The 15,861-nt window shown below is 40.6% G+C and overlaps 1 protein-coding gene across 10 annotated transcripts in view; it reads left to right on the top strand.

The window, feature by feature from the left end:
• Positions 1-15,861, top strand: part of LOC123873987 (pericentrin-like) — a 63,133-nt gene that overhangs the window by 19,475 nt on the left and 27,797 nt on the right. For 8 of the 10 annotated variants that reach the window (XM_045919121.1, XM_045919118.1, XM_045919120.1 and 5 more), the window contains 9 exons: positions 7,487-7,590; positions 7,974-8,105; positions 9,775-10,037; positions 10,487-10,599; positions 11,391-11,518; positions 12,008-12,143; positions 13,310-13,477; positions 14,780-14,830; positions 15,448-15,807. In XM_045919121.1, coding sequence (XP_045775077.1) covers positions 7,487-7,590; positions 7,974-8,105; positions 9,775-10,037; positions 10,487-10,599; positions 11,391-11,518; positions 12,008-12,143; positions 13,310-13,477; positions 14,780-14,830; positions 15,448-15,807 — 1,455 coding nt within the window. Of the gene's footprint in view, positions 1-7,008; positions 7,134-7,486; positions 7,591-7,973; positions 8,106-9,774; positions 10,038-10,486; positions 10,600-11,390; positions 11,519-12,007; positions 12,144-13,309; positions 13,478-14,779; positions 14,831-15,447; positions 15,808-15,861 lie in introns of those variants that run through there. The other 2 variants (XM_045919127.1, XM_045919119.1) reach the window with 2 other exon arrangements.

The following is a 15,861-nucleotide window of genomic DNA, read 5'->3' as shown; positions in this document are numbered from 1 at the left end:
ATGCCCGCGACTTCGCCCGCAAGGTCCCATACCAAGGTTTTTAAGAATCCCATGGGTACTCTTTAATTTTCCGGAATAAAATGTGGGATGTCTCAGTCAAACTCAAGTCAAATAGTCAATTCTAAGCTTCAAAGTTCGCAATATCGGCGCAATATTTTCCGTCTATCAGTATTTCACACGATATATTTCGGAGAGTGTGCCCAATAATTTTTTGACCTGGTTCCTCCTTATCCTTTCTACTATCGTACTGCAAAGCATCCCCAAGTTCTGCATCCGTACTTAGTCGAAATTCTACGGACACGTACGAATTGATTTGCCTCCTCGTTTCTAGTTAGAACTGCTAGGATATTGAACGATTCCAATTTTATTATGGGTTCCTTTAAGTCAAGAGTGAATATATGACATCTTCTAGGCAAGCGTGCTCCATCTTTGGCTGCATCATCACTTGCCAGTAACCTAGTCCGTTTGCAACCAATCGCTAGTCTATAAATTAAAAAAAAACTGGTATACTTGTGGTAGTCTATAACTGAAAATATAGCTTGCTCTAAATTTCATAAGAGCATAGCGGACGGTTTAGTTAGTGGAACATAAAGAAAAAAAAAATGTGTACATATTGTATGAAAAACCCCATTTTTAGTACCAGGAAGTCAGAACTCACAAGCAGGCGTCTCTAAAGTGGATATGACAAAGGTTCCCACGTGCTAAGAGGACACGTGTTCCCCGGCCCTTTGTCGTAATCATAAACAGAGAGTGTGGAGCCCGACCGCGTAATATGGTTAACTATTCATAGCCCTCAATATACCCGCCCCTGGGGTCTTGATGATCCTTGAGTGTGAAAGTTGTATAGAATTTTTAATATTTAGCTTATAGCCAGGGTTAATAAGTGGCATTAACCAAGTGGATATTTAAATTATTTTATTCGTTTTAAAATATAAAACATGGTTTTCGGAACAAAAGCCCGCCAAAGCGAAGCTTTCAGCCGACGGGGTGTGTTCCATTCAACCTTTAAGAATCAAATAGTAGGAACCTACTTGCTTTAACGGTGAAGAAGAAATCGTGAGGAATTCAGCATGCTTGAGAGTTCTCCACAATGTTCTTAAAGGTGTGTGAATCCGCACTGGGCCAGCGTGGCAGACTATGGCCTAAACCTTTTTCATTGTGACTTGACCATCATTTTCAAAAAAATACTTATCCTTCAGCCGTGTTAACTAATTAACAGTGTAGCGGCGGTCGTGGCGAATCATTGATTTAGGGCGACACAGGCAGGATGTTATATTTAGACGCCTCAGACGTAGGGCGCTCGTTTTGAACCCTTTACTTGAACTTGAATGAAGATGTTTACACAGAAACTTAACTAAGCATAGTACGCGAGAGGTCAAAAATGCAATCGGGTTGGGGACGTCCCGCACACCCGCACAGCCTCTGCGCTAACCCGGTGTGGGATAGCGCGGGCGGCGTACGGGTGTGCGGGGCGTCCCCCCGCCTCACACCCCGATTGCCTTCTTGACCTGTCGCGAACTATACATGAAAGGTATAATACATGTTACCGTGAAATTGTAAATACGGTTAGATTATAATCTATCTTGCGAGATTGTGAACTATGGAAAGATTTTGAACCTCTATAATTGTGAGATCTATTTATGCCGCAGCGAAAATTTAGTAACCAGTGAAACACCTGATAATATTATTACCTAATAGAACCTAAGTGCCTTAAGTAAATTTTACGGTGACATACCCATCAATTCGCCCTTCTATAAAGTATAGAGTATAGAGTAACGAAACAAAAAAGTCTTCAAAATTGGAATGCACCGCGTCGTGTTTGTTATACACAAACAAAGTATATTACCCCCTGTAAATCAGGAGGACGATGCGTAGATCCGAGCAGGCTGCCGGCTGTGTTCGTTCCTCTTTTTGGGGTCCCGTACCGCAAAAGGAAAAACGGAACCCTTATAGGATCACTTTGTTGTCTGTCTGTCTGTCTGTCTGTCTGTCCGTCTGTCTGTCTGTCCGCCTGTCCGCCTGTCAAGAAAGAAAAAATCCGAAAACCGTGAATTTGTGGTTATATCGCAAAAAAAAAAATTAAAATGTTTACATGAACAAAATATAATAAGTATTTTCAATTTTCAAAATTAGAGAACTATACCAAGTGGGGTATCATACGAAAGGGCTTTACGTGTACATTCTGAAACAGATTTTTATTTATTTTTATGTATGATAGTTTTTGATTTATCGTGCAAAATGTTGGAAAAAATACCCGAGTACGGAACCCTCAGTGCGCGAGTCAGACTCGCACTTGGCCGGTTCTGAAGTGTATCCACCCCCCTGTAAATCAGGAGGACGATGCGTAGATCCGTGCCCAGCAGGCTGCCGGCCCACCGTGTTCCGATGCCCCGTACATCCCTCTCAGCAAGATGTGTTCGTTCCTCTTTTTGTTACACGCCCGGATGTTTTCGGCTTCGGTGTTTAATTTTACTCCAAAACCTGGAATTGTAATTAAAAAATTGACGTCCTATTCATATGGTATTTTCAGCACTTTTGAACAATAGTTTTGGTTGTACCACCGATTATTATAATTCATACTATCCATATTCCATACTTAATATTATAAATGCGAAAGGGTGTCTGTCTGTCTGTCTGCTAGCTTTTCACATCCCAGCAGTTTAACCGATTTTGATGAAAGGTACAGAGTTAGCTTACATCCCAGGGACGGACATAGGCTACTTTTAACCCCTAAAATCAAAGAGTTCCCGCAGGATTCTTCAAGGTCCATCCGTTTAAGCGATTTATATGTTTTGTGTAGAGATAGATTGCGTCCCGGAAATTGACATAGGCAAAGAGTTCCCACGGGATTTAAAAAAAAACCTAAATCCACTCAGACGAAGTCGTGGGCTTTATTTAGTAATAATAATAATTGATTCCAGAGATATATAGCAATAAAATGATTACTTAATAATATTTTTTGTAAAAAAGGACAAGTAGGCAGATAACGACACTATGTTTTGTAGACAAATCAAATAAGAAGACTTGTCTAGGAGCCTGAAGGATACTATCCCATAATAAACAATCATGAAAACTTCCTCACTCCTCAGGGCTCAGTGCAGCGTTGACCGTCCATCGGGACGCATGTGTGACGCACGCGTGACGTCACTACGTGCGCGCGAAAAAGCACTGCGTTCTCATATAAGTGTACTCGAAAATAAGGTTCATTTTGTGTAGTTTTGTAGCTTTACGATGTTTGATTATGGAGAGTGTTCAATAAACTTGTGATAAGTGGTCGTGGAGTTCAAACGAGCCCTGACCGTTATTCATTAGATGTGTTTGCAGTGTTATGATGCGTCTAAAAATATTAGTGACCGTATGTGCGTTGATTTGCGACGGCGAGTGCCGGCCGGTTCGATGAAAGTTTGTGTTGGATTCTTGAAACTGTTTTATTTATTACTTTTGTCATTGATTTTAAACCCGTAACTGTTAAGTGTAGTCTATCCATCCATCATCCTGTGGGCGTCCACTGTTGGACATAGGCCTTCCCTATAGAGCGCCACCACACGCGGTCCTCAGCCTCCCTCATCCAGCCACTTCCCGCCAGCCGCTTTATATCGTCCGGTCCATCTTGCTGGAGGGTGTCCCACACTAGCTACGCTTGCTTAAACGCGGTCTCCACTCAAGGACTTTCCGGCTCCAACGGCCATCGCCTCTACGATAGGCATGGCCTGCCCACTGCCACTTCCGCTTGCTTAATAGTTTGGGCTATGCCAGTGACCTTAGTTCTCCTGCAAATCTCCTCATTTCGGATCTTATCCCTCAGGGAAACTCCTAACTTAGCCCTCTCCATAGCTTGCTGAGCAACTTTGAGTAAAGTGTAGTAAAAAAAAAATTATTGGCAATTGTGTACGTTTTTACAATAATATCCCAGAAGTTTCTCAACAAGTCCAAAGTTTTTATAAAACGCAAATTAATGGAAAGAAAACCCTACCTTTTAACCCTAATCATGGGCATATGAATTTACTTACTGAATTGTTTTGATTTTTCAAAGAAAGCACTTGGTTTTATGTAGCATATTACATTTTTTCAAAATTCCCACGTTTTTGGTGATAACTCAAAAACTACTTTTTTCGGGTTAACCGCTTTTTAACAAAAGGACGGGAGTTTAACGAACGAGTCGTCCCTGTCCCCTACTATTTGCTCCGTTAAGCGCCGCTCTCCATTAAGCGTCCCAACTCCCATAAAACGAAATCTGTGACCCTCGCCCGTTGTTTATTGATTATGAATTGGTACGGAGGGGAGTCTCACATTGACTAAGCTGTCGATTTGAATAGGAACTCTAAAATACGAAGTGTTTTGCTTCCTCGTTTCTAATACGCACTGTTATATGGTATATTAGCTGTTCGCGTTGTGGATATAGGTTTAAAAAATCGCGTGGGAACGCTGATTTTCCGGGACAAAAGTAGCCTATCTATGTGTTTCTTATTATAATATTTGTGGCAAAGGTACTTACTAGCTCTCTGCGATCCCATGAAATTAACTTAATGAATTGCTTCCGTCTGTAAAAGCTTCCGGAATCCACGTTTGCGCTTTGCCGACGCATTTTATAAGGTTTTCTTCGTATATTTCATAAATAACTTACAGTATGAGTAGTAATATAGCCTAGTGGTTTAAACATCGGCCTCCTATTCGGTGGGTCCGGGGTTCTATTCCGGGTCACACATCTGACTTTCCGAAGGTATGGTCACTTGCTTTAACGGTGAAGGAAAATATTGTGAAGAAGCCTGTAGTTTAGTAGTAGCCTATTATTTTCAAAGGTATGAAGTCTCCCAATTTGCATTGGGCAAGCTTGGTAGACTATGGCGTAAACCTTTCTTATTCTGAGAGGAGATAATTTCTCAATAGTGAGCTGGCGCGCCGATGTTGAGTGGTATCATGTTTTTTTTTAAAGAAGATGCTAATTGCTAACCCTTTAAACGATAAAAAGTTGTAGTAATTAGTTGGTTGGCGTGCTGTGGTTCCGGCATGCCTCTAAAGGTGTTTGGGGGCACGTAGTGTCCCAGTGGTGGGTCTGCTGCGGCGGACATCCGCTGGCGGAGCAACGAGGTGTTGTCGGTCCCTTGTACTCCGTCGTCAGCGGTGGGATGGAACCCACTGGAACCATTGTGCTCCCCCGTGGCCGGCGGTATCCATAACAGATTTTCCTCACGATAAAAAAAAACTAGAGAAACAATAACATTCTAAAACAGGTGCCATCTCTCTTTCAGTCTGCCTAAGAAAAATATCATATTGTTTCTTTCAAAAGTATTTACATCTGTTTATCTTTTACCCAAATAGGATCTGTGGTATATTCATCATCGCTCTACCGTCCCCCTTATTAATGTCACTGTTTATACAAAAACAAGCTTAACACAGTTGTGATAATGACTGGTATTCTTTGTAGTGTTATTCCTATTCAAAGCTGTTATAAGTGTAAGATGCAGTAGGTATATCTGTGTGTCTGTCTGTGGTATCGTAGCGCTTAAGCGGATGGACCGATTTGAATGCACCTAGAAACTTACAGCTTTTATAAAATAACGAAGGTCTGGCTCTCACAGGCTCATTGGGTTAAAATTTATAGAGCCCACTTTGACTTTGCTTAGACTTAAGTTTGAGTTAAAACGAGACAGATTTATGCCAGCGGTATAACGCTGTCTCGTTTTAAGTGTCTTAAGTCTGAGCAAAGTCAAAGTGCGCTCTATAGATCTCAGCCTAAGTCCATTAATATGAAATGCCGCATCCATTTAATATCGCTGATTGGCACAATTCTAAAAGTACACGCGACGGGCCACACATGGTTTTTTCTCCGGCTTTATTTCTGAGCGCAGCTGGGTTTATTTGTTACTTGTTTACGGACGGCATGGTTTCCTGCTGGTCTGACGGACGGGAAGAAAGTTAAAAAGTTTTATGCCTGTTACTTTTTTCCGCGAAAGACTGAAAACATCTTTTATATGCGTACTGCCTATTAACTTTATTTTAGACAAGGAATTCATGTAGTTCATAAGTTTCGCTATATATTATGTATATCTACTTACAACTAAATTATACTTAAATTTTATCTTCTTCACACTTGGTTCCCCGTGTGTCAAATGGGGCTATTCTTTATTTTTTTTTCTCTCTCGTCTGGCTTTTACAATGATTAGCCAATGTCAAGTTTGTAGTTATTTGTAACAAGTTAGATAAACTATACAAGTATGGACCCCGTCTGTGCCGGCGCTCGCCGACATACGCACGGCACCCCCTTAGAGCGCTTTCCAGTCAGTTTTAACAAAAAAAAACACTCCAAAAAGTCACAACACGCGCGCCAGCAAACGCCACCACAGACGAAGTCCAAATGGGGCTAAGATATTTTACAAGATAAAAAACCGGTTAAATGCGAGTTGGACTCGTAAACGAAGGGTTCCGTACCATTTTAGGACAAAATAAGACTTTTTTGTGATGTACCTACATAACTACAAAGTCACGGTTTTCCTACCCTATAGGTTTTGATTCTCTCGACAGGTTTTGACAGCCACGACAGACAGACAGACATAAGTACAATGAAATAATCCTATGAGGTTCTTTTTTTCTCTGAAGATAAGGAACCCTAAAAGTAGACCATATTCGTCTCCGAGATGCTATCTCGTGCAAAATACAAAATTTTATCAAGATCTGTTCAGCGACTAGAGTAAGGTAAGGTAATAGACAAACAGACAGACTGACAGACAGACATACGTTCACATTTATTAGTATGCTTTGGATGGAATGGCTTGAGATATGAGCATCATACCTACATTAGTCACTATAAAACTAGAAGTAACCCATAAAGTATTATCATTATTCTTTTGATGTATGCCCCAATAGGTTAATGGTAACTGCTCTTGACATTGGTTTAAAATACTTGACCTTCAGATAATGCTAGTTGGAGCTCCCCTTCTGGCATCAATATTGCCATATTATTTTTATTTTGAATGATTACTATTTACTACTTGTAAATGTATAAAAAGTGCACCTTTTTGTATAAAACTTATCAGACATTATGTGTATAAAGTTAAATATGTGTATGCATGTGTAAACTTCTGCATTCAAGATGTAACAATATCACAAACATGGTTATGCTGAGGAGATTCTTGGTACGTAAATAAAATATTCCTAAATCAAGCAAAAAAACATGTACTTGTACAATGTACAAACTTAAATTTTACCAACTTCTGCTGTCCTGATTTTATCCGATACAATGAAATGATCCTTACATCAAAATGAGTCAACTTAAAAAAAAATTGAATATGCCAAAACTATTTTCACAAAAAAAAAGACTAAATGGTTCCTCAGACAGTTTACCTATATCTCCTATGATTTATGATTTACACATTCTTGGAAAAACACTGTATATTGGTATATCCGCAATTTTGTCAGTCATATTCGAAGTAAATGTGTAAAAATGTATAAATGAAATACCATTACATTTTATTCTCTTTGTCATCAGCTAAGTATTCGTGAGGAAGCGCCAGGCGAGGCGGACAAATGGCGGCAGAGGCGGAATAACAGCTTTGACCAGAACAGGCAACTTGAGGAGGTCACCAAAGAAAGGTAATTTACTACTTCCTATCCATAAATATTATATTATAAATGCGAAAGCGTGTCTATCTGTCTGTCTGTTTGCTAGCTTTTCACGGCCCAACAGTTTAACCGATTTTGATGAATTTGGTACCTTACATCACGAAAATTGACATAGGCAACATGTATTCCGGAAAATCAAAGAGTTCCCTCGGGATTTTATCTCTATAACAAATCTCTACCAGTGACCCTTGGCAGTGCGAGAGGTTGTAAAGGGAATAGAATAGGCACAACAAAGATAGAAAGTATTCATGTTCAATTGTTGAGGAACCACCTGTTGAGAAACTCGCTGAAGTCACCGGCCATTACATGGCTTGCAGAGTCTAAGACATCCTACAATATAGTGTTGTCTTCAGGGACGGACTGCGGCGCGTGGCGGCGACGCTGCAGCGCGCGGTGACGCAGCTGGTGGCGTACTGCGCGAGCGCGGAGGACGAGCTCAACCGCACCGTGCTCGCGCATCTTCTGGGACCTCTGCTACACGACCAGTGAGTCCAATTATGTACCCCTTAAATTCCTTTGCCACACAGTAAAGCTAAGGAAAACTAAGGAAAAAAGCTGAACGCATAACTTAGTAGATTCTTGCGTTAGTGAAGCGGGGGGCGGGGGGGTGGGGTCGCCCCGCACACAGCACTATCCCGGTGCGGGATAGCGCGGGTGCCGTGCGGGTGTGCAGGGTGCCCCCCCCCCCCCCCCCCCCTCATACCCCGATTGCCATCTCGACCTGTCTTGTACTATACTTGTGCTATTCGCTTGAGATTCATCGTCCTGTAGTTGTAGTTGCTATTGTATTGATGTACCCACTGTCAGGTTCGCATCACAGTTGTAGGTAAAAAAAATATTATTATGGAAACATACAATGAAATGCAGTTATAATTAAAATCGTCGGAATTATCACAAAACAAACGATTCTTAAACAAAACATATCAAGGACAGTTTGAGACAAGCGAAACAGCGAGCGGCTATGGTCGAGAGATACATCTCGCTTTGTTTTTGGTCCAAACATAAACCGCGGGACACGGATTTATTAACTACAAATGTGTTATTTAGGTTTAATATACACCGCGTCCGTTTCTAGGAAACCCTCGCATTACGGGATGCATTCAAGATGCATGTGCGTTGGCGGGCCGCCAGCGTCTAGTCAAATTAATATTTTGGTGCGTTTCGCTAAGCAAGCCTTCACACTATCGACGTTATAATGGCGGCATATTATCAGAAATTTTTGGCTAATTCTATTGTATGCTCCTTGTCAAGACTTGCCTCCATCATAATATAGCCGATTCACCCCAGACAATTTCGCGATATATTCTGTTACTAGCTGATGCCCGCGACTTCGTTCGCTGGATGTAGGTTTTTTAAAAATCCCGTAGGAACTCTTTCATTTTCCGGGATAAAAAGTAGCATAATACAGGGTATAATCTATCTCCATTCTAAATTTCAGCCCAAGCCGTCCGTAGTTTTTGCGTGAAGGAGTAACAAACATTCACACACACACACATACACACAAACTTTCGCTTTTATAATATTAGCACAACATAGCAGAATATATCTATAATGTTGTGTATATCGTTATGACAATGTCTTCTAAAATTAATTAATCGAATTTTTCTGTTCGTTTTTAGGGTGTCCTTTTAACCAGATTATTTAAAACGTCGTGATGGCAAGTGTGTAAAATAAAGCAAAAGGACAAATAATAATACCTATTATGATCTCGGATAAAGTGGTTAGTCCCGCAAAGTCTAACTATAGCTTAACTATAGCTCACCTAACACACATTTACATCTCGGCAACCCTGCGTCTTGTGAGTGTTGAATTAACTGACAGTTATTATGACTTTAATGTCCATTGCATTTCATCGTGTGCTTGCGTTGGCAAATGAGTATCATCTGGATGTTACCCCTTACAAAATAAACTTGAACAATGAACTTATCAAAATTCACACATGTACTGAAAGGGACAAGTCCAATTATTTGTTTTGTGACATTTATTTAGCAAGGCCTGTTTGCCACAAATTTTGTCAGCCTCTTAGCAATTTGTATGTCAAATCGGCTAAGTTACTTGCAAAATTCAAAAGAGTTTCATTAATCTACCGGGGAATCTAAAATCAATTTGGTTTTAACAGATCTTTACAGGTTTCGATTTAACTATTTATTCCAGGACACTCGACTTCGAATCACGTCCATCGAGCCCCAATAAATCAGATCTGAACACGAGCGTGGTATCCCGGGGCAAGCACGTCCACTTCGCGCCGGACCTGGACGCTATCCTGGTGTCGTTGGACGAGGAAGGGGTGGTGGGCTTCCTCCAGCAGCAGAGAGACATCAGCCTGGACATCAAGAATGAGCTGGAGCACTCGCTGAAGAGGCTGCGGAATGAGGCGCAGGAACTGCTCGAGCTGTCCGCACGACTTACCAGCAGCAGTGAGTATTAACTATTTAGACTCTAAATTTTAGAGGGACTGGAGATAATAAAAAAAGAATATCCGGCTGAGTTTCTTGTGGGTTCTTCTCAGATCTGGACGCGTTTCGAATTTTCACAGAGTTTATTTATAGTTTATAGTTCACAGTATTTTTATCGCTAGAACAACAAATAATAAAAATTTGCCTGCATTGCAGCCATTGAAAATAAATTTAAAAGGACACAGTTTCGTATCTTCTACGGTGGTATGGAACCGTTCGTGTGTGAGTCCGACTCTCGCTTGACCGGTTTTTTGGACTAATAATAACTTGTAGAAGTCACTAAAAGTTTTTTAACTAAGTACTTTGGAATATACTCGCGAATAATGACTAAGTGAAGTTAGAGTTTACCCAATTGTACCCTGCTTATGTTTTTCCTAAAAGTTTCATTTGAATAATCATCCTTATTCCAGAAGCTCGTCAGGAGTCGAAGATGCTGGAATCGAATCCGGTGCAGATTACGGAGCTGGTGGAAGAGTTAGAGATTAAACCGATGTCCTGCGAGAACTGTCAGCTGCAGCGGAAGGTATGCATCTCTATCCTCTCTCTCTCTCTCTCTCTCTCTCTCTCTCTCTCTCTCTCTTGCCCTCTCTCTCTGTGTCTTTCTCTATCTCTTTCCTCCACACTACACGACTTTGTAAATGTTTGTTTGAAGTTTAGAGCTACGTCAACTTAAAACTAATGTGAGGTTCAGACAGTGTTAAACCGAGACAGCGCCAGTATGACATAAAACCGTCTCGTTTTAACTGAAGCTTAGCTTTGTTTTTGTTGTTGTTCGTTGTAACTGAAGTTTAACTGAAGTTTGAACTGAAGTTTTAGCTGAAGTCTGAGCACAGTCAAAGTACACTCTTATAGATCTCAGCCTTAGTATTTGTTCAGATTTGGACCATTTTTTTTTTCTGAAATCTAACATTTAATAAACTTATATTTTACATTGCATTGATTTACATATTATTTTAGAATACAATGTAATTATGTGCATCACACTAATATTATAAAGGCGAAATTTTGTATGTGTGTGTGTGTGTGTGTGTGTATGTTTGTTACTCCTTCACGCAAAAACTACTAGACGGATTTGGCTGAAATTTGGAATGGAGATAGATAATATCCTGGATTAGCACATAGGCTACTTTTTATCCTGGAAAATCAAAGAGTTCCCACGGGATTTCAAAAAACCTAAATCCACGCGGGCGAAGTCGCGGGCATCGGCTAGTTTACTCATAAGTTTATGAGGATCTGACTGACGGATACAAATTCATACAAGTAGACTCAGAAACCTCGCTTCGCTCATTTAATAATTTTTGTCTGGTGTTTTAGAACATGGAGGAAGCGATGTCGGAATGCCTGCAACGTGAAAACTTGCTCCGGTCGGACCTCGAGGCCGCTATGGTGAAGATTGCGCTGTTGCTTGGGGAACGAGCTCATTCCGACGTCATCGCAGAGGGGTATGGTTTTTATCCGGTATATTCTAGAATATGGAGGAAGCGATGTCCGAATGCTTTCATTGCAACGGGTGTAACGGTGCAAAAACGAAGACAGGTGATAGTACTGATGATTACTGATAAAATACCATAAAATAAACTACGAAAAAAAAACCTGTATTTTTAAAAGTTCACTATATATTGCATAAAACATCTGACTGACGCTAGAGGTTACTCGAACTCAATGCCGCGTCTTGGGTGGGCATTGACGCGAGTTTTGCACGCTCTACAATGCGGGTTTGAAAAATACTAAATTACTAAAGCTACAAAATAGCTAAAGGATTATTGGCATTGGATTGTGTTAAGGTAGTAATGCTAAGTTTTTCTTAGCGCTCTGCTATAGTAACCTCAAAGTAATTTTTTTTTTCGTTTCCAATATGTCCATCTGCGATCGGCCCTCCGGCCATAATCAGATTTGGGGGCATTTGTTGACATATTCGTCTGCCCCGGCAGGTACGGTACGGGGCCGGGCACGGTGTCGGCGGCGTGCCGCTCGCTGGACGATGTGTCGTCACCGCGCACGCAGCTGTCGCGCGTCGCGCACGACCTGGACGCCGCGCTGCGCGACAGGGACGACTTGCAGCAACAGGTCAGCTCCTCTATTGACCAAGCCGAATCCGAAACTTTTAGGGGGGTTTCAAGTACCAAATAAAAACAAGTCGTAATGACACTAATATTATAAATGCGAGAGCGTGTCTGTCTGTCTGCCTTCTAGCTTTTCACGGCCCAACAGTTTAACCGATTCTGGCAAAATTCGGTACAAAATTAGCTTACATCCCGGGAACGGACATAGGCTACTTTTTATCCCGGAAAATCAAAAAGTTCCCACGGGATTCCTAAAGATCCATGCGCTTAACCGATTTATATGAAATTTTCTACCGAGGTAGCTTGCGTCCCTGTAACCTAAATCCACGCTGTTGTTTTATAAAACCTAAATTCACGCGGACGAAAGGAACGCGTATCCCATACTATGGAGAAACTCATACATATAAAACATACTATCATGCTTTTGACCTTTTCAAAGTTTACCCATTCTAAAATATTCTGCACTGTGTATGTATGCGAATATGATATGGAGTTGAAATATTTATTTGCCGCACGCGTCAGGAGCTGCAAACTGTTTCACCAGTGCACAGTGTTTGTTGTGAAAAGGTAAATGCTTCCAAGCACGCTTTATAATATTCTTGTATAGCTTTATTATTTTTGAATTATTAGAACGCAGATATTCTTGCACGCGGAAAAGCTTTGAAGGACCTTGAGTCATTTTATTGCAACCCCCAACAATGTTAGAACTGAAGGATTTGGGATAGAATTTACCTCATAATATCGATAAGTGTAGTGATATATGAGTTTAAATTAACTAAATGGTGAATTCTAATTTGCACACTAATTTATTAGTGTGACAGGTCAAAATAAGTCTGTTATACGCTGTTACAAGCAATTTATATGGTTTGGATATCTTTTTTGACTACCTTATGCCCGCAACTACGTTCGCGTGGACTCACAAATTTCAAACCCCTATTTACGCCCTTAGGGGTTGCATTTTCAAAAATCCTTTTTCAGCGGATGTCTAAGTAATAATAGCTATCTGCATGCCAAATATCCCGATCCATCCCGTAGTTCCAGCTGTGCGTTGGTAAAACAATCAGTCAGTCGCCTTTTCTTTTATATATTTAGATTTTTTAAGGAACCTTAGATATGATAGAATAGCATAGAAACGGTTTTGTTATTTAAATAAGTCTTCATGTGGTATAGTTGGAGGCAGCCAACCGCCAGCTGAAGTCAACGCGTCAGTTCGTAGAAGAGCAAGCGGCGGAAAGAGAGACCGAGCGCGATGAATTTGCGGCGCGCTTACAAGACATGCGCGAAGAAAATGCGCGCCTAGCCTCGCGACTGCAGACCAACGCGAGGATACTGGGCGAGGTTAGTATTGTTAATTCCTGATCTTTTGAGTGTGGTGTTCGAGGCGGCAGTTGACGTGAACACGTCTATTCGCTCGTTAAGAACGGTAATAGCAGACCAAAGTTTCTTAAAAGTCAGTTCCGAGCAAATGCTGTGTGAACAAACTATACGCAGCGGTATTCCACCAGAGATGTGCTATGCTACGTTGCTATGGATGCGTTTGATATCCACCAATCATATTCATTGCTGCACATAGCTTAGCACTGGTGGAAACGGATTCAACTAAGATGTTTTTATATGGAATGATGCTATGGGCCGTCGCGAGTGGTGTAGCTATGTGCAGGCACGGCAGGACGCGTGAGCGCCTCTCTCCTCACCGTGCCGCTCTCACCGCTTCCCTACTATCGATACATCGCATAGCTCGAGCTGCGCATCTTTCTCGCGCAGCTACTTTGCGGCGGCGCATCTTAATAGCGCATCCTCCTCGCACAGCTACATAGCTTAGTATTGGTGGAAACGGTCACATATTTTCGTAGCGTAGATTTCACATCTTCGTAGCATAGCTGCATAGCACATCTCTGGTGGAAAGGCACCCTCACAGCGCCCTACGTGTTAAATACAACTATGTGCTCAGCGCGGTGCTGGGAAAACCACGTCATTGCAACGCGTCCGCAATGTTTGCGGGTGTTCGTGTGGATGACTTTTACGTGATCATGCGCAAACTGCTGCATTCATGATGACTTTTGGCAAGTACCAACACCCTCCTCAGCGCTTTGGCTTGTAGGCTGAACGGTCATTTCTAGAGGACCTAGAATGCTGCACACGTAGGCAATAAGGCGCCTATAATGTAGTTTTTAGTTTTAAGTAAGTACTAACACTTTGAACAAGGAATAGGTACTAATACAGGCTAAAGTGAAATATTGTAACTAACACACCTATGGAAATAAAAACTTTTTTTTTTAATGCAAAAGCCTGCGACAGCATTGACAAGCAGACAAACGAACACACTTTTGTATTTATGATATGGGTAGTGATGGATGTCTTACTAAAAATATAATTTACAATAGCCTTATTAGTTCTTTATTTATCACTTATGCAAACTGCACGTCCACCGACCAACCAACTAATGATTTCCATACTAAACTATAGAATATTGCAAATGCACACTAAAAATTGCACTGATTTTTATTTAATTTATTTATCTAATTATGTGAGAGGAGGACGCCTTTGCCCAGTTGTGGGACAAGTATACACTTTAACATGGTGATAGTGGGACATTATATATTTGACGTTAACATAGGGTTTGGGATATATTATGTCCAGATCCGGTGCTTGCGCCTCGCGTCTTGTAACTGTCGACAGCACGATGCACACGTGAGTCGCTACTTACTTTCCTTCTTCACTGTACACGCTATGTAGCTTTTTATGTGGATTTTTGTAATAGAAATAGTTAAAGTCCGGTTCGAAGGACCAGTTTTGTTTGTTAAGTGTATCCACAAAACGCTATGGATCATAATATTGTATTTAATTGTCATATCATTTCTATTTCACTGCGTAACTATTGCAGTTTCTTTGCATGTACTTTATAGCTAATTTCTTATTATTCATCTCATTAGTTACTTTAACGATTAACACTGTAGTATTAACACTTGTTAATAATGTAATTTTAATTGAGTATTTAGAATGTTTCTTCTTGATAGTTAGTTACTCATAAATAAGTATTTTCTCGTTCCTAAATCAAACTACAGAAGTAATTATGCAATTCTGCCGAAATACCTGCTGGTAATCCAATGGTCTGCTCGAAAATAAAATAACTGAAGTTACAAAATCATAATTTATCTTTTCAAATATGTTGCATAATAATCAACCTATTTTTTGATACAGCAGCCTTTAAAATTCAATTCATTCACTTATTGTTTCATGTCATGAATAAATAAGTAGTCTGGGCTAGCCTAATTATTCAAGAACTTAAAAACCAAAATATTATTCAGGTGGAGCAACTAGAAACCCAAACCAGAGAAATGAACCAAATAATAGCCGAACTAGAAACCAAAAAAGCTGCAACGGACGATCAGCTCAAAACTACAGAGGAAAAAATCGGTTTATTACGTGACATCATTGCTGACTTAGAAAATCAACTTGAACAGAAGACTTTAAGAGAAACAGAGGTGTTAGAGCAGTTAGAACAAATGAAAAAGACAATAGATGAAAGGGACAGGAAGATGAGAGCGGTTTTGGGGGAGTTGGAATCGTTGAGGAGTGAAAGAGTCGACCAGAGTGAAGTGACTTGCCTTAAATGTTGTCAAGAAGAAGATAGGTATATGGAGCTGGTGGAGAAAATTAAAGAACAGGTAAGTTTAGTTCTTTATAAATAATAGGGATGTTTTATTTCAGTATTTTAATGG

The sequence above is a fragment of the Maniola jurtina genome, chromosome 17, assembly GCF_905333055.1.
Source record: "Maniola jurtina chromosome 17, ilManJurt1.1, whole genome shotgun sequence".
Taxonomy (NCBI): Eukaryota; Metazoa; Arthropoda; class Insecta; order Lepidoptera; family Nymphalidae; genus Maniola; species Maniola jurtina.
Note: the sequence above shows the minus strand (reverse complement) of the source record. Positions and strands in the feature narration are given on the sequence as shown.